At 43.1% G+C, this 20,113-nt stretch overlaps 1 protein-coding gene across 1 annotated transcript in view; it reads right to left on the reverse strand.

Moving 5' to 3' along the window:
- Nucleotides 1–19,609, reverse strand: part of SLIT1 (slit guidance ligand 1) — a 463,725-nt gene extending 444,116 nt beyond the window's left edge. Inside the window, exon 1 of the mRNA XM_075348376.1 lies at nt 18,994–19,609. Coding sequence (XP_075204491.1) covers nt 18,994–19,187 — 194 coding nt within the window. The 5' untranslated portion in view covers nt 19,188–19,609. The remainder of the gene's footprint in view (nt 1–18,993) is intronic.
- Nucleotides 19,610–20,113: the final 504 nt, after the last annotated feature.

Consider the following 20,113-nt stretch of genomic DNA (forward strand, 5'->3'; position numbering starts at 1 on the left):
GGGGCGGAGATGAGCGGGACATAACATCCCGCCCACCTCCTTCCTTCCGCTTTGCCGGTGGACACAGGTAAGGAGATGTTTGTCGCTCCTGCGGTGTCACACATAGCGATGTGTGCTGCCGCAGGAACGATAAAACAACATCGTATCAGCAGCAGTAACGACATTATGGAAAGCAGCGACGTGTCACCGATCAACGATTTTTCACGTTTTTGCGATCGGTGATAGTCGCTCCTAGGGTTTACACGCTGCGATGTCGTAACGGCGCCGGATGTGCGTCACTAACGACGTGACCCCAACGATATATCGTTACTGATCTCGCAACGTGTAAAGTACCCCTTAGTCTTTGTTCACAATGTTGTAGCTTTTGCCAGAAAATCAACTTTTGTGAAATCCAACAGAGGTGAAACAGGAAATCTAGGACAGGGCAATGTGATCTGCCCTGAAAATAAGCCCTTCCATGATTTTATATGATTTTTGTAGTTTGTTTGAAATATAAGCCCTACTCCAAAAGTCCTAGTAACAGTCAGTCAGTGCTGGGGGAGTCATATTTGGCAATTTCTCAGGACCCCACTCTCTTACGGCCCCCTAGCATTCCTATTCTGAGGTTAACACTGCTCATGGAACTTTGGTGACTTCACAGTCGTGTGTGTGTGTGTGTGTGTGTGTGTGTGTGTGTGTGTGTATATATATATATATATATGTATATGTGTGTATATGTGTGTGTGTATATATATATATGGACACACACATACACAGGGTTTGGAGAGTTACGTTGCTGTTCCAGAATGTGATATGATCATATTTTAATAAATGTAGATTGTTATTCATAGGAGAAAAATAAGACGTCCCATGAAAATAAACCCTAGCTTGTCTTATTTTTAGAGAATCGTGGTATTTGCAAAATAAGACAAGAGTAAATTATCAGCCATTGAGATTGCATTTAAAAACATATATAAAAGCAAACAAAACTGTCAGAAGGGACGCCCCAGTTTCCACTTTCAGTCTTGGAATGAATGAATTAGAAATATAAAGCACAAGGTGACATCTGCCTTGTGTTACACTGTAGAAACCAGTGAATGCTGCGGAGCTCTATCTGCAGAGTTTGACATCATGGCTCTGGTTGCTTTTGTGAATCCATTAATCTTACCAGTGCAGGAAAATAAGACATTAGTTCAGATTTGCTCCATATGTGATTTCATTCCTTCTCTTAGTACAAAGAGATGTTGTACATCAGGAGATAAAGACCCATCATCTATGTGACAGTCGCAAGTTGCAGATGGCTCACATGCAATAGTGAATATAATGATGCTGTGAATGGATCCTTACCAAATACTGATAATGACAGGTCACGGGCTGTTTAAAGGGAACCTGTCAGGACCATTTTAATACTAAAATAGGTGGTCTGGTTGTAAAGTTCCTAGTAAAACAATAAAAATGATACCTGTTTTGTAGTAATCCGATGTGCGAGCGCTGAGAAATCAAGCTTTGAAGCTACATTCATATTGACCAGGAAGTGCTTGGGGGCGTGTCATCACGCTGAGTACATGGACACGCCCCCAGTGCACTTGCAGGCGATTCTGCATGTGGATTCAATGCTTGATTTCTCAGCACTGGCACATCACATTATTACAAGAGAGGTATTATTTTTATTGTTTTACCAGGACCTACACAACCAGATGACTAATTCTGGTGGTCCTTACATAACTGTTTGTTCACATATAGCTTTGTTATGTGTTCTCTCTGCATGAAGAAAAGCAGACTATGGCCAGAAAACTACAGTAGAAATTATATGAATTTTTCTTTCCCCCTCCCCCCCCCCCCCAAACAGAAAAAAAGAAGTATAAAAAATGCTATGTGTGAACAAGCCCTAAAAGCTGCACCTATAGACAGGGGCATAGCTCAGGGTGGGAAACTGATGCTTTTTCCCCCAGTGCAAACTACACCTTTGTACAAGGTGTGAGACCGCTCTTTAGCTCTTTAGATCGCATTCATTGCCTTCTACAGCCTCATTCACTCAGAATCTGCACTGTTCATCCTGATCCTCCTGGTTCATAATGATAAAATACTGTGGCCACTGTAAGGGCTGCCATAACTATCAAGGAGACGCTGTGTGCCTCAATAATGCGACAATCTGCACGTGACCCAGGAGGGTCAGTAGTCACAGTAGCCACAATCTCTGCCCACACTGTATGCCGTCAATGAGAATGCTTTACAGCCCCGCACACTGACAATGATTCATTACTAATGACGACCACGACTGCCTGTTTCAATGATTGGCAAAATGAAGAAAGTCCCCCATTCAGTCCCAATAACAGATGCTATTCATTAGCAGGCGCAGGTTAGGAGCGGCTCATGGCGGTAATACAAGGGGTGTTATGTGCTACCTGTAATCACCCCATTAGCCGGTCTGGGCCAATGACCCTTAATTTTCCTAGGGTGAGTTTTTAACTTTATTTACTACTAAATTAGAAAGTGACAAAAATTCCACGAATAACACGAGAAGCCTGAATCCAATAATGTAGATTTTATTATTAAACAAACAAGTTAATTGGCCAATTACCGTCAGTGAGCGGGAAAACAGGAGGACAACTGATGTCCGCATAAACCTATCTACTGTGATCCAAAATGGGGGCAACGAAAGAATTGACGGCTCTGACCACAGTTGTGCCACTACGGGCATCACTGTCAGACGTCCTACGGGCAACTGTCCAACAATCGAAGAAATACAGCTATGGATGGCATCAGCACCCTCCACACCGGGGCAGACGTCAGGACCAACTGCACCGGGGATCCTATGACTGCTCGATAGGCATGTTGTATTAGGCCATTCCTGGGAAAAAAAAACAACTTTTTTGTGGTCTAGTACTTTCATAGATTTCAGCAGAAACAGAATTCTGCGTCTGTAGTAAAGGCCTAAGTGGCTCCATGGCTCCTGGGAGTTATCCAGCTCTGATCAAACATTTTGTATAGAGAGATACAGGGCAGGGGTGTATTAACTAGTGATGAGCGGGCACTACCATGCTCGGGTGCTCAGTACTGGTAACTAGTGATGAGTGAGCACTACCATGCTCGGGTGCTCAGTACTGGTAACTAGTAATGAGCGGGCACTACCATGCTCGGGTGCTCTGTACTCGTAACTAGTGATGAGCGGGCACTACCATGCTCAGGTGCTCAGTACTCGTAACTAGTGATGAGCGGGCACTACCATGCTCGGGTGCACTGTACTCGTAACTAGTGATGAGCGGGCACTACCATGCTCGGGTGCACTGTACTCGTAACTAGTGATGAGTGGGCACTACCATGCTCGGGTGCTCGGTACTAGTAACTAGTGATGAGTGAGCACTACCATGCTCGGGTGCTCGGTACTTGTAACTAGTGATGAGCGGGCACTACCATGCTCGGGTGCTCAGTACTGGTAACTAGTGATGAGCGGGCACTACCATGCTCGGGTGCTCAGTACTGGTAACTAGTGATGAGCGGGCACTACCATGCTCGGGTGCTCAGTACTGGTAACTAGTGATGAGCGGGCACTACCATGCTCGGGTGCTCTGTACTTGTAACTAGTGATGAGCGGACACTACCATGCTCGGGTGCTCTGTACTCGTAACTAGTGATGAGTGGGCACTACCATGCTCGGGTGCGCTGTACTCGTAACTAGTGATGAGCAGGCACTACCATGCTCAGGTGCTCAGTACTCGTAACTAGTGATGAGCGGGCACTACCATGCTCGGGTGCTCAGTACTGGTAACTAGTGATGAGCGGGCACTACCATGCTCGGGTGCTTGGTACTAGTAACTAGTGATGAGCGGGCACTACCATGCTCGGGTGCTCAGTACTGGTAACTAGTGATGAGCGGGCACTACCATGCTCGGGTGCTCAGTACTGGTAACTAGTGATGAGCGGGCACTACCATGCTCGGGTGCTCTGTACTTGTAACTAGTGATGAGCGGGCACTACCATGCTCGTGTGCTCGGTACTAGTAACTAGTGATGAGTGGGGACTACCATGCTCAGGTGCTCAGTACTAGTAACTAGTGATGAGCGGACACTACCATGCTCGGGTGCGCTGTACTCGTAACTAGTGATGAGCGGACACTACCATGCTCGGGTGCTCTGTACTCGTAACTAGTGATGAGTGGGCACTACCATGCTCGGGTGCGCTGTACTCGTAACTAGTGATGAGCAGGCACTACCATGCTCAGGTGCTCAGTACTCGTAACTAGTGATGAGCGGGCACTACCATGCTCGGGTGCTCAGTACTGGTAACTAGTGATGAGCGGGCACTACCATGCTCGGGTGCTCAGTACTGGTAACTAGTGATGAGCGGGCACTACCATGCTCGGGTGCTCTGTACTCGTAACTAGTGATGAGCGGGCACTACCATGCTCAGGTGCTCAGTACTTGTAACTAGTGATGAGCTGGCACTACCATGCTCAGGTGCTCAGTACTTGTAACTAGTGATGAGCTGGCACTACCATGCTCAGGTGCTCAGTACTTGTAACTAGTGATGAGCGGGCACTACCATGCTCGGGTGCTTGGTACTAGTAACTAGTGATGAGTGGGCACTAGCATGCTCGGGTTCTCGGGACTAATGAGGGTCCTGGGCCTAAATCTGCAATGATCACTCAAAAAACAGTGCAGAAGTGTTGTGCTGGTGCATGACTTTCCATTCAGCCCATGCTGCGCTGTGTGCACCACATGGGCTCAGCACTCTTGAGCAATCGGTTGGGTTGCAGGACCCGTGACCCCTCTGATCTACAGCAGGCAGTAGGCAGGGTTCATATGTTGCATATGTTACTGGTCCAAGAGGCAGGGGCTTCTCTCCGTCCTCTCTATACACATAAGGACAGACCTGTCATTCTAATGAATTGGGCAGAGAGAAGCCAAAAGGGACCTGCCTCATGGACCAGTAACCCGACATATAGTCCAGTGCTTCGAAGTATGTTTTCTCTGAAATGTCGCAGGGATTCAGTGTAAAACATATACGGCTGCAATAACGGAAGGTTGGGACAGCATGAATCGCATGACAGCTTCCCTCTAAGGGGCCGTGACAAACTCCCCGAGGAGACACTTTACAGCAAATACTGTTCATGTAGAATATGTCGCTTGTACTAATGAGCCGCGCCGAAATATCTACAATCTGACACTCCTGATAATACCAGGACGGCGGCCTCACAGGAAGATTTGGGTGAATTCAGAGTTCGAAAAAAATGTTTTGACTTCAACACAAAAAAAGTGAATGTAATAAGTAGGATTAATTTTGAAAAAATTCACTTTTTTTAAAATTCATAAGAATTTAGGAAGGTTTCAAAAGATACATACAGTAATGGCTGAAAGTATTGGCACCCTTGAAATTGTTCCAGAAAATTAAGAATTTATCCCAGAAAATTATTGTAATGACATATTTTGTTAATCACGTTTATTTCCTTTGTGTATTGGAACAACACAAAAAAACCTGAGGAAAAAAAAGGCAAATTGGACAAAATGTCACAAAAAAAATCAAGAAATGGGCTGGACAAAATTGTTGTCCCCCTCCACTTAATATTTGGTTGCACTCCCTTTGGAATAAATACCTGCAGTCAGTCACTTCCTATAACAGTCCACAAGCTTCGTACTCCTCTCACCTGGAATTTCGGACTCTTCTTTTATAAAGGTCTCCAGGTCGCTCATACTTGAAGGCGTCTTCTTTTCTCCCAACAGCAATTTTCAGATCTCTCCACAGGTGTCAATGGGATTTAGATCTGGACTCATTGCTGCCCTTCAGAACTTTCAAAATGTACTTCAAGAAGTCCCATCCATTTATGGGGTTTCTTGAAATATATTTGGGATCATTTTCCTGCAGGAAAACCCACGACCTACGACACAAACCCAGCTTTCTGACACTGGGCACTACATTGCCACCCAAAAACCTTTGGTAATCTTCAAATTTCATGATGTCTTGCACACAGTGAAGGCCTCCAGTGCAAGAGGAAGAAAAACAACCCCAAAACATCTCTAACCTCCACCATACCTGACTGTAGGTACTGTGTTCTTTTCTTTGTAGGCCTCATTCTGGTTTTGATAAATAGTAGAATGACGTGCTTTACCTGAAAGCTCTGTCTTGGTTTCATCTGTCCACAAAATGCTTACCCAGAAGGATTTTGGTTACTCATGTACATTTTCGCAAACTGCAGTTTAGCTTTATATGTCTCTGTGTCAGCAATAGGATCTCCAGGGTCTCCCCCATAACATTTCATTCAGATGTAGACAGTTTGCACTGACACTGATGCCCCCTGATCCTGCAGGACAACTTGACTTTCTTTATAACTTGATCGGGGCTTATCTACAATCTGGACTACCCTGCATTGCAACCTTTCAAAAATGTGTCTCTGCTGTCCACATCCAGGGATCTTATCTACAGTTCCTTGGGTTGTAAACTTCTTGATTATGTTGTGGGCACAGGAACATCAAGATCTCTGGAAATGCACTTGTAACCTTGAGATTTTTGATATTTTTCAACATTTTTGCTCCTCAAGTCATCAGACAGTTCTCGTCTCTTTATGTTCTCCATGCTTAGTGTGGCACACACAGGCACACAATGCAAAGAATGAATCAACTTCTCCCCTTTTTATCTGGTTTCAGGTGTGATTTTCATATTGCCCATACCCGTTACTTGCCACAGTTATGTTTGAATGAGCATCACATGCTTGAAACAAAGTTGTTTACCAACAATTTGGAAAGGTACGAACAATTTAGTCCGTCCCATTTGTATGGTTTTGTGTGAAATTATGTCCAATTTGCCTTTTTTTCTGTTTTGTTCCAATATACACAAAGGAAGTAAACATGTACAGTACAGACCAAACGTTTGGACACACCTTCTCATCTCTAGAACAACTGTTAAGAGGAGACTTTGTGCAGCAGCCTTCATGGTAAAATAGCTGCTAGGAAACCCCTGCTAAGGACAGGCAACAAGCAGAAGAGACTTGTTTGGGCTAAAGAACACAAGGAATGGACATTAGACCAGTGGAAATCTGTGCTTTGGTCTGATGAGTCCAAATTTGAGATCTTTGGATCCAACCACCGTGTCTTTGCAGAAAAGGTGAACAGATGGACTCTACATGGCTGGTTCCCACCGTGAAGCATGGAGGAGGAGGTGTGATGGTGTGGGGGGGCTTTGCTGGTGACACCTTTGGGGATTTATTCAAAATTGAAGGTATACTGAACCAGCATGGCTACCCCAGCATCTTGCAGCGGCGTGCTATTCCATCCGGTTTGCGTTTAGTTGGACCATCATTTATTTTTCAGCAGGACATTGACCCCAAACACCTCTAGGCTGTGTAAGGGCTATTTGACTAAGAAGGAGAGTGATGGGGTGCTACACCAGATGACCTGGCCTCCACAGTCACCAGACCTGAACCCAATCGAGATGGTTTGGGGTGAGCTGGACCGCAGAGTGAAGGCAAAAGCACCAACAAGTGCTAAGCATCTCTGGGAACTCCTTCAAGACTGTTGGAAAACCATTTCCGGTGACTACCTCTTGAAGCTCATCAAGAGAATGCCAAGAGTGTGCAAAGCAGTAATCAAAGCAAAAGGTGGCTACTGTGAAGAACCTAGAAGATAAGACATATATTTTCAGTTGTTTTACACTTTTTTAAGTATTTCATGCCACATGTTTTAATTCATAGTTTTGATGCCTTCAATGTGAATCTACAATTTTCAGTCCTGAAAATGAGAAAAACTCTTTGAATGAGAAGGTGTGTCCAAACTTTTGGTCTGTACTGTATAACAATAATTTTCTGGGAGACAGGCTTCATTTTCTGGAACAATTTCAAGGGTGTCAACACTTTCAGGCATGATTGTAGATGTTATGTTTTAATTGATCTTTGGCCCCAATTTGTCAAAGGAACAGTGAAGCAGTTGGAGTTTGGAAAATAGAGGAATTATTAAAGTTTAGCTTTTACGGCTGCGATTACAGTGGATCTGCGAGTCAGAGAGTTCATCCACAACAAACACAAGCTAAACGTACAACATATCTCTACTGACGGCAGAGGTTTTATTCTGCAAAAGGAATCATCTTCAGGACCGGACCAATTGCGATTTAATGGCTCAGACTCGGAACGCTGATTGACTCTCTTATTATAAGTCACAGCCCAGAGCTGAAAAACCACTTTACATCTCCCGGTAGGCACTGACCCAAAAGAGAGGTCTCCGAGTGGGCATGATTTCTTGGATAAAAAGGACGAGGTCTCAAGCATTTTCATTACTGTCTATAATATCTATCTATCTGGTAGATGTGTAGCTGAGACCATTTTAATCTGACGAGCATGGAATTTATTTATAAAAATGTTATATTAAAGAATTTAACATTGAAAAAAAGAATTATATTTAAAGATAAATACATATTAAAAATATATATTATTGACAAGATATTGTAATAATATAAAAATATTGTTTTCAAATTATATATACACACGCATACCTTATTTATTTAAATATCCTATAAATATAAATATACTGTATAAAAATTATTGAAAAAATATATATTTTTTAATATTTTTTATATAAGAAATATATCTAAAATATTTATTATTGAAAAAAATACTATAATAATAATTTTATTCATTTATATAGCCTTATTAATTCCACAGCGCTTTACATACATTAGCAATACTGTCCCCGATGGGGCTCACAATCTAGAGTCCCTATCACTATCTAAAAATATATAATATATAAAACATGATTAAAAAAATATTCTTTAGCTATTTTTTTATATATTTTTTCAATAATAAATATTTTATATATATATATATATATATATATATATATATATATATATATATATATATATATATATATATAAAATCTATATCTGTTATTGATTATTGTACGTATACCCTCTTTCACTTGTAAAGCGCCATGGAATAAATGGCGCTATAATAATAAATAATAATAATCTATCTTATGTTAAAATATCTGTTAATGTGTAGCTGAGCCCATTTTAATCTGAAGAGCATGGAATTTAATATTGAAAACAAATTATATTTAAAGATAAATACATATTAATAAATATATATATACACACACATACCTTATTTGATTGAATATGCTGTAAATATAAAAATATATATATATATAAGTTGAAAAAAAATATTTTTCAATAATGTTTTATATTAGAAACATATCTAAAATATATATTTATATATAACATCTAAATATATATATATATATATATATATATATACATATATGTTTATTGAAAAATATTGTTAGCTATTTTTTATATGTTTTTTCAATAATAATTTGATATATCTTATATGAAAATATTATTGAAAAAAATATTTGCAATAATAAATATTTTTATATAAGATATAAAAAATATACAGTATATATATTTATTATTGAAAATATATAATATAAAAAAAGTTTTTTGCTATAAATATGTTATACATATTTATTTTTAATATAAGATAAATATGTTAACATTTAAAAATAGTAATTATTATATATTTTTCAATATTTTTATCAGATATATATATATATATATATATATATATATATATATATATATATATATATATATAAAATATTTATTATTGAAAATAATATAAAAAATTAAATTTCAATAATACATTTTTTTTTATTTTATAAATAAATTCCATGCTCTTCAGATTAAAATGGGCTCACCTGAACCATGGGCAGCAGGAAGTAAACACGCATTTTTGCAACCAGGTATGTTTTACGCTGAAGTGTTGCAGAGAAAGGATACTAAGAAAAGCCGGCCGAGGACTATGTGTCTCCGATGACTGGTCCGACGTCCTATTAGACCTGGAAGGAATGAGCTAGGAGTCTGTTAATTCCGGCTCGGACTAAAGGGGGCTTTACATGGTAGCGATATCGCTAGCAATTTCTAGCAATATCGAGCGTGTAAGTACCCGCCCCCGTCGTGCATGCGATTGTTTGTGATCGCTGCCGTAGCGAACATTATCGCTATGGCAGCGTCACACATACTTACCTGGTCGGCGGCGTCGCTGTGACTGCCGAACCATCCCTCCTTCAAGGGGGAGGGACGTTCGGCATCACAGCGACGTCACCGCAACGTCACTAAGCGGCCGGCCAATCAAAGCGGAGGGGCGGAGATGAGCGGGACGTAACATCCCGCCCACCTCCTTCCTTCTGCATTGTGGCCGGCGGCAGGTAAGGAGACGTTCCTCGCTCCTGCGGTGTCACACATAGCGATGTGTGCTGCCGCAGGAGCGATGAACCACATGCATAATCAACCATTACCGATTTTTGAGTTTGGGACGACCTCTCCATGGTGAACGATTTTCACCATTTTTGAGGTCGCTTAAGGTCGCTGGTCAGTGTCACACGCTGCGATATCGTTAATGACGCCGGATGTGCGTCACTAACAACTTGACCCCGACGATAAAACATTAACGATATCGTAGCGTGTAAAGCCCCCTTAAAAGTTAAGCCTGGAGCCAATCAGTGTCCAATAATTGGCTGCAGCGGTCACGTGACCTCCTCTGCCAGGAGAAGCAAGGAGACTGGGGGAAGGACACAGGTAGCGGTCTGGAGGAATGATTTGAGGTTTAGTAGGTTGGTATTTTTACTTTTTTGTTTTAGAACCTCCATAGGTTTGCTTTAATATAAAATGTAGAGGACAACCGCTTTATAGATGGGGCCAGCGGTTTAGTGTAGATGCAAAGCGTGCTTTTCTATGTGGATGACTCGGCACATCTTTACACTATTATGACAGATAGCTAACTGATTTTAGTATTAACAGTGTAATACCTTATTTCCCCTCTAGAGGCACTATAAAGATATAGTGCCAGGTCCAAGCACAGATTACAGCTGATAACTGGGGATCTGAGCACAGATTACAGTTGATAACTGTTGATAACTGGGGATCTAAACACATTACAGCTGATAACTGGGGATCTGAGCACAGATTACAGTTGATAACTGTTGATAACTGGGGATCTAAACACATTACAGCTGATAACTGGGGATCTGAGCACAGATTACAGTTGATAACTGTTGATAACTGGGGATCTAAACACATTACAGCTGATAACTGGGGGTTGGAGCACAGATTACCGCTGATAACTGGGGATCAGATCACAGATTACCGCTGATAACTGGGGTCCGAGCACAGATTACAGCTGATAACTGGAGGTCTGAGCACAGATTACAGCTGATAACTGGGGGTCAGAGCACAGATTACAGCTGATAACTTGGGGTCCAAGCACACATTACAGTTTATAACTGGGGGTCCGAGCACAAATTACAGCTGATAACTGGGGGTTCGAGCATAATTACAGTTTATAACTGGCATTACAAGCACAGATTACAGCTCATAACTGGGGGTCCGAGCACAGATTACAGCTGATAACTGGAGGTCTGAGCACAGATTACAGCTGATAACTGGAGGTCTGAGCACAGATTACAGCTGATAACTGGGGGTCTAAACACATTACAGCTGATAACTGGGGGTTGGAGCACAGATTACCGCTGATAACTGGGGATCAGATCACAGATTACCGCTGATAACTGGGGTCCGAGCACAGATTACAGCTGGTAACTGGAGGTCCGAGCACAGATTACAGCTGATAACTGGAGGTCTGAGGACAGATAACAGCTAATAACTGGGGGTCCTACCACAGATAACAGCTGATAACTGGGGGTCGAAGCACAGATTACAGCTGATAACTGGGGGTCCGAGCACAGATAACAGCTAATAACTGGGGGTCCTACCACAGATAACAGCTGATAACTGGGGTCTAAACACATGACAGCTAATAACTGGGGGTCTAAACACATTACAGCTAATAACTGGGGGTCCGAGCACAGATTACAGTTTATAACTGGGGGTCCGAGCACAGATTACAGCTGCTAATTGAGGTTCTGAGCACAGATTACAGCTGATAACTGGGAATCCAAGCACAGATTACAATTGATAACTGGGAATCCAAGCACAGATTACACCTGATAACTGGGAATCCAAGCACAGATTACAGCTGATAACTGGGGGTCCGAGCAGGTCACTTTGGGAGCATCTTCTCAATAGAAGGCCCTTCCAATAAAGGAAATTATCCAAAAGCAGAGAATAGTTCCCGCTCCTCAAGGTCCCCCCTTTCCACAGTTTCCATGCGCAGCACACATGCATGTCTGACATCTTTTCCAGATGGTTTGGCAATTGAATCGCAGGAAATTTCAGCGCGCACTATCTTAATGATCTAAACATAGGCAGCGCATAATTACTTGGGCCGAGGTGAGGAATACCAATGCACTTGACTGAAAACAAACCCTTAGATAAGGATCCCTTCTCCTTGTCACCGATGCCAGCAATGCCCCGCATAAGACATATCTGACAGCTTTCTCGCCTCGCGAGCTCAGCAGAGGTTGTGGTTCTCATTAAACTCCTCCATCGTTTTTCACGGAATTCATCAAAGTTTTACGCTTGTCACTAAAAAGTCATTAAAGCGATTCCAACATGAACAGCTTCAGGGGATAAAGCGAGACTTTTCCATGGGACGTGTAACGTTAGCTCCGCTCGTATACAATGGAGAGAATTATCTGATTTATGTGGAGGGGAAAAACAGCAAGAAATTTTGACATTTCAGGTTTTTTTCCTCCCATTTACTTTACTCGAGTTTATAGGTGAATATCATAAGTTTTAGCCGGGTTTATATTATAATCATCTATGAACCGGAAGGAAGGAAATGGGAGGAAAAGCCAAAATGTCAAAGTTTTCGAGATGTGTATATACAGTTGACACCAGAAGTTTTCATACATTATCTAAAAAGACACATCTGCAGGTTTTTCTCATTATCTGACATGAAATCAGAATACACATTCCCCATTTTAAGTCAATTAGGAACCAAAAATATTTATATGTGCCAAATGCCAGAGAGAATGTTTTAAGGCATTTTTATTACTTTCTGCAAAGTCAAAAGTTTACATTCACAAAAAGTACTATGCCTTTAAAAAATATGGGACAGCCCATATGATGATGTCATGTCATTGGAAGCTTCTGATAGGTTTATTGGCAACATCTGAGTTAGAGACACACCTGTGGACGTATTTTAATGCACACCTGAAACACATTGCTTCTCTGTGTAGCATCATGGGAAAATCAAAAGAAATCAGCCAAGATCTCAGGAAGAAAATTGTGGACTTGCATAAGTCTGGGTCATCATTGGGTGCAATTTTCAAATACCGGAAGGTGCCTCATTCATCTGTACAAACAATTATACACAAGTACAAACAAGATAGAAATGTCCAGCCATCATACCGCTCAGGAGGAGACTGGTTCTGTGTACCAGAGATGAACGTGCTCTGGTCAGACATGTGCATATCAACCCAAGAACAAAAGCAAAAGACCTTGTGAAGATGCTGGCGGAAGCTGGTAAGATTGTGTCATTATGCACAGTGAAACAAGTACGGTATCAACATGGGCTGAAAGGCCACTCTGCCAGGAAGAAGCCATTACTCCAAAAGAAACATGTAAAAAAGCCAGATTATTGTTTGACCCAAGTCATACAGTGTAAGGGCAATGCTACCAAATACTAATGGGATGTATATAAACTTTTGACTTTGCAGAAAGTCATTAAAATGCCTTAAAACATTCTCTCTCTCATTATTTTGGCATTTGGTAAATATAAATAATTTTGGTTCCGAATTGACCTAAAACGGGAAAGGTTTATTCTGATTTCATGTCAGATAGTGAGAAAAACATGAGGATGTATCTTTATAGAGAGTGGATGGAAAACCTGCTGATGTGTCTGTATAGAGAGTGGAGAGAAAAACCTGCAGATGTGTTTTTATAGAGAGCGGAGAGAAAAACCTGCAGATGCGTCTGTATAGAGAGCGGAGAGAAAAACCTGCAGATGTGTCTTTATAGAGAGCGGAGAGAAAAACCTGCAGATGTGTCTTTATAGAGAGTGGAGGGAAAAACCTGCAGATGTGTCTTTATAGGGAGCGGAGGGAAAAACCTGCAGATGTGTCTATATTTATAGAGAGCGGAGAGAAAAACCTGCAGATGTGTCTGTATAGAGAGCGGAGAGAAAAACCTGCAGATGCGTCTGTATAGAGAGCGGAGAGAAAAACCTGCAGATGTGTCTTTATAGAGAGTGGAGGGAAAAACCTGCAGATGCGTCTGTATAGAGAGTGGAGAGAAAAACCTGCAGATGTGTCTTTATAGAAAGCAGAGGGAAAAACCTTCAGATGTGTCTTTTTGGAGCGTGGAGGGAAACTTTCTGGTTTTCTACTGTATATACACTGTATATCTTCTAACTTGTCAACCAGAAAATTAGAAATGCATATGGTTATGTTCTTACTTCCACATATGAAGGTACAATCCATGCCATATTGTATCCATAGGACAATATAACTCCTGGACCCCAAAATCCATAGAACGATGATAAATTATTTATGGTGTTTATTGACCCTCTTATATTTGATTCCCCCCATCCCCCCGGATTCTCCAGCTGAAACCTCTTTACCTCCTATAGTTGCACCCCAGGTGATAGGTGACAGATTACAACATTTTGTAGATTCTATAATTGTCCTAATAAAACACAACTCCAAGAAAAGGGGGAGTTTTGAAATGGAATTTCCAATATATAAATTAAAAAAAAGAACTTTTCAGTACAGATTTATTTGTATGATACTCGCACGTTTTGCAGATGATTTTATGGACTTTATGCACTAAAGGAAATATTTTCTCATATTTGCAGAAGTTTATCTTGGATATAGGATTTTGTTTTGTACATTTCTAAGAACAAATATATGTTTAGCCTTTTATTATTACAGGAACAAAGCTAAACAAATGAAAATGCTAAACATTCCGTGAGCAGAACTTGGTCGCTTCTACAAGCCGTCCTCCTTAGGCTGCGTTCACATGTCGTATAATCATCCATTAGAATGGATCCTGCAGAGATCCATTGACAAAAAGGTTCTGCAAAAACTTTTTTTTCCAGACCACTTTTCATCAATGTTTTGGATCAGATTTCCATCATTGGAGTGTCAATTTGTATCATCAGAGTTTGATCAGTTTTTCTCGTTTGCTGATGGAGATTTCTATAGTTTCTCCTATCAAATGGAAATTAAAAACACCCATCACTAAAAAGCAACTATGACACCATCCATACACTGTCCGAGATTTTCACGGACCCATAAACTTGATTGCTTGAGTTTGCTCCGTGTCTTCACATCTGTATCCTTCCAGTGATAACTCACGGTTTCCAGCGATTGCTACATTGTGTAAATATTTGCTTTTCGACAATTAGGGCTCATTCGACCGTCCGTGGAATTCGGTCCAATATTGGATCCCAATACATGGACTAGCTCTCCTGGCCCGAGCACATCAGCGTCATACATTTCTGCGAGGCTGTCATGCTTGGGTCAGGAAAACCCAAGGTCTGATTGTGCATTGCAGTCCAATATCAGACTATATTGCATGGACGTCGAAATGAGCCCTAACGGCTAACGGGTTATTCCCAAAAACTTGCTGACCACTGGGATCCCTAGCAATCCCGAGAATTTGGCTCTGCAGGTCCATCTTGAATGGAGTGGAGATGCGCATGCTCAGTCTCCGATCCATTCATTGATTACGAGACTTGCTCTGCAGAGCCCCTTTCTCGGAATCATAGTTACATAGTTACTTAGGTTGAAAAAAGCCCCCGGTCCATCTAGTTCCCTCTTCCTCCACCAGTTCTACATTTTGTCCCTAAGTCACTTATAACCGACAATGTTGTGTTCTGAGGAAATCCTCCAGCCCTGATATAAAAGCTGTTATAGTATCTGCCATTACTACCTCTTGTGGTCGGCATTCCACAGTCTGACCGCTCTAACTGTAAAGAACCCTTTCCTATTTAGGTGTTGGAATCGCTTTTCTTCCACTCGCAGTGAGTGTCCCCTGGTCCTTAGTATTGTCTTTGGAAGGAATAAGTCATGTGCCAGTCCTTTATATTGACCACACATGTATTTATACATATAAATGACATCTCCTCTGAGACGTCTTTTTTTTCTAAGCTAAACCTATTGATAGGGGCTCCAACGATCAGTCCCCTAGCAATCATCAAGTTATACCCTAATCTATTTTTTTATGGGGATTTAACTATTTAATAATCAACTTCTGCAAACGCAAACTGCGTTCATAGAATATACTATCCATAAGCGCTTTCCATACGGTATCACAGGAAGCATGCTCTAGACATCACGTATCGGCTTTTTTCTTACCATGGCCAATAAGATGCAGGATATTAGGGACCACGCAGAGATTGCAGTTCATGATGTATCCTGCACATAATGCCAGAGACTATACAGCGATCGATATGTATCACAAATACATAAAAAAAAAACCATACAAAAAACCCTACCACAACCCACAAATCAATCATCATCATCTATGGAGTATGTAGGCAGCTCATGAGTCTTGCAGCCCTTCATCATTAGCTCCATCAAACCCCCTGTAACCGCTGCAGACAAAAACCCAAAGTGCTGCAATCTTCTCGGATGACACGGACTACACACAGGGTCTGCAAAAGTGAAATGACTCATACATTCAGAGCAACTTTTCCCAGTATCAGATGTAGAAACCAACCATACAATAAGAAATAAAGTGATTAGAGAATAGCTACAGCCTTAGGGGTATGTTCACATTCACTTTTTTTGCCATGTATTTTGGAGAGGATTTTTACTCCAAAATGCGCATGAAAAACTACTTTGAATACTTTTTTAATAAGCTTCCTATTCATTTCATTGGGGGGGGGGACTCCCCGACAGTGCACATTGGGGGGGACTCACCCACAGTTCACATGGGCGAGGGGAAACTCACTGACAGGGCACATGGGGGGGAAAACTCACCGACAGTGCACATGGGGGGGACTCACCAACAGTGCACAGGGGGGGAAAACTCACAAAAAGTGCACATGGGGGGAACTCACCAAAAGTGCACATGGGGGGGAAACTCACCGACAGTGCACATGGGGGGGGAAACTCACCGACAGTGCATGTGGGGGGGGAACTCACCAACAGTGCACGGGGGGGGGACTCACCAAAAGTGCACAGGGGGGAAAACTCACAAAAAGTGCACATGGGGGGAACTCACCGACAGTGCACATGGGGGGAAACTCACCGACAGTGCATGGGGGGGGGAAACTCACCAACAGTGCACGGGGGGGGGAACTCACCGACAGTGCACGGGCGGGGAGAAACTCGCCGACAGTGCACAGGGGGGGGTAACTCACCGACAGCACACATAGAGGGGTAACTCACCGACAGTGCACATAGGGGGGAAAGTCACCAACAGTGCACATGGGGGGAAAACTCTCCAACAGTTCACATGGGGGGAAAACTCTCCAACAGTTCACATGGGGGGAAAACTCTCCAACAGTGCACATGGGGGGGAAATTGACAACAGTGCACATGGGGGGGAAACTCACCGACAGTACACATGGGAGCGGAACTCACCAAGAATGCACCAAGGGGAAAACTTAACGACAGTGCACATGGGGGGTGGGACTCACCGACAGTGAACATAGGGAGAAAACTCACCGACAGTGCACATTGGGGGGAACACTCACCAACAGTGCACATGGGGGAAAACACTCACTGAGAGTGCACATGGAGCTGAGTTTTTTTCAGCATGGAAAAAATAACGGCAATGTTGATTCTCAAAACATTTTTTGTTGCAATAAATGGCTACAAATTGTATTTGGCCAATAAATCATATAATGCATATATAAAAAAAAATCCATAAAAAACTCTTAACACCTTGATTTGTCAGATAAAGCTAAATGTTTGTTCATTGCTCCATGTCATTATGAGACATTCAAGCTTTTACAGGCAGCCCTCCTATAATATCTCAACTGTGTCTGATCTCTGCTGTTAAAATAATACAAAAAGCATAATAAATGGTAAAGGGGAGATGCTAATATAGTTACTAGAAAAGACCAAGGTGCAGAAGTGCAGAGCCAAGGTGCAGAAGCGCAGAGTCAAGGTGCAGAAGCGCAGAGCCAAGGTGCAGAAGCGCAGAGCCAAGGTGCTGAAGCGCAGAGCCAAGATGCTGAAGCGCAGAGCCAAGGTGCTGAAGCGCAGAGCCAAGGGGCAGAAGCGCAGAGCCAAGGGGCAGAAGCGCAGAGCCAAGGGGCAGAAGCGCAGAGCCAAGGGGCAGAAGCGCAGAGCCAAGGGGCAGAAGCGCAGAGACAAGGTGCAGAAGCGCAGAGACAAGGTGCAGAAGCGCAGAGCCAATGTGCAGAGGTGCAAGGCCAAGGTGCAGAAGCACAGAGCCAAGGTGCAGAAGCGCAGAGCCAATGTGCAGAAGCGCAGAGCCAAGGTGCAGAAGGGCAGAGCCAAGGTGCAGAAGCGCAGAGCCACCAAGGTGCAGAAGCGCATCCACCAAGGTGCAGAAGCGCATCCACCAAGGTGCAGAAGCGCAACCACCAATGTGCAGAAGCGCAGAGCCAAGGTGCAGAAGCGCAGAGCCAAGGTGCAGAAGCGCAGGGCCAATGTGCAGAGGCGCAGGGCCAAGGTGCAGAAGCGCAGAGCCAAGGTGCAGAAGCGCAGAGCCAATGTGCAGAAGCGCAGAGCCAAGGTGCAGAAGGGCAGAGCCAAGGTGCAGAAGCGCAGAGCCACCAAGGTGCAGAAGCGCATCAACCAAGGTGCAGAAGCGCATCAACCAAGGTGCAGAAGCGCATCCACCAAGGTGCAGAAGTGCAGAGCCAAGGTGCAGAAGCGCAGAGCCAAGGTGCAGAAGTGCAGAGCCAAGGTGCAGAAGTGCAGAGCCAAGGTGCAGAAGCGCAGAGCCAAGGTGCAGAAGCGCAGAGCCAAGGTGCAGAAGTGGTAGCACACAGGAGGAAGTCAATTTCCAAAGTTGTTTTTGCTTTTTATCTACTGTTTACAAAATAGATAAAATTCAAAAAAATAACAAAACAATATAAAGATAAACAACATGCAATGCAATCCATAGACAAGAAATGTTAAAGTAAGACCTAAGAGCAGCACTTACAGCCTCTCCGTGTTCCTTGGGATATTTTTCGGAACCGTTTTTAGTCCTAACCCATGACAATCCACTGTGGTTCCGCTGCAGGAGCACAGAGCCGGGCATCCATTGGCACACACTTGGCAGATGCTGCTCCAAGCCAGGATCCACACTCCAGCCCTGAGCCACAATGGGCAGCTCGCATCTCCCCTTCCAGCCATGCTGCGCTGCCAGATGGAGGATTCCAGCCCAGAGACTGCGCTCAGCCCTTTAAATCATCAAGAGTCCTGAGCGAGGATCCAGGTAGCGTCCAAAAATCCTTAGCAGATCCCAGAATGGAAGAAAATAAAAAAATGCAATAAAAAAGAATGTAGCAAACAATTGCAATCTTGTAGTGTTACAAAGACACAGTAATCCTTTTTTTGCTCTCGGGCTTGTTGGAGCAGCCAGCACCTTCCTAATTCATGGGTCTCTGCAGGAAGTGTGTATTTCTGTGTATGTCTGTGTCTGGAGTTCCCTGCACTGAGCCTTATCTCCTCTGCTCTCTGTGTCTGGAGCTTGGTACCAGTATAAATAAGAGGGAGAGACACACACACACAGGCACATAACAGCAGTCATCCATCAATTGAGAGACACACAAATATCAGGCTGGCTCCTCCCTGCTCCCTCCTCCTGTCTGGTGTGCAGGGCTTTACCCCCTACAGAACAGCGAGGGGAGAGGAGGGGGCTCATTGACTAAACTCAGCACTACAATGGCTGCAGACACACATGCACCGCATCTAGCACTCAGCACCTTGCTAAAATAAGAAGACAAATGGCAAACCACAGCGCAGAGCTTTCCCAGGTCGTCACAAAGGGCTAAAACTTTTACTGGGAGCCTCCAAGTCCTCATGTGCCCGGCGGAGGGTCATCTACTGGATGCAGAGTGCAGAATAAGCTAAAAATATTTGATTGACAGCTAGGATCCGATTCTGGTGTATGAGGGATGGAGAAGCGGTGCTGATCCGGTCTCTCACATATCGCTGTACCTCCAAACTCCTAACTAGGGATGAGCGGACCCGTGGAAGTTCGGTTCAGCGGGTTCATCTGGACTTTCGATAAAGTTAAGTTTGGGTCACGGACTTGACCTGAACCCCAATGGAAGTCA

Source organism: Anomaloglossus baeobatrachus, chromosome 5, assembly GCF_048569485.1.
Source record: "Anomaloglossus baeobatrachus isolate aAnoBae1 chromosome 5, aAnoBae1.hap1, whole genome shotgun sequence".
NCBI lineage: Eukaryota > Metazoa > Chordata > Amphibia > Anura > Aromobatidae > Anomaloglossus > Anomaloglossus baeobatrachus.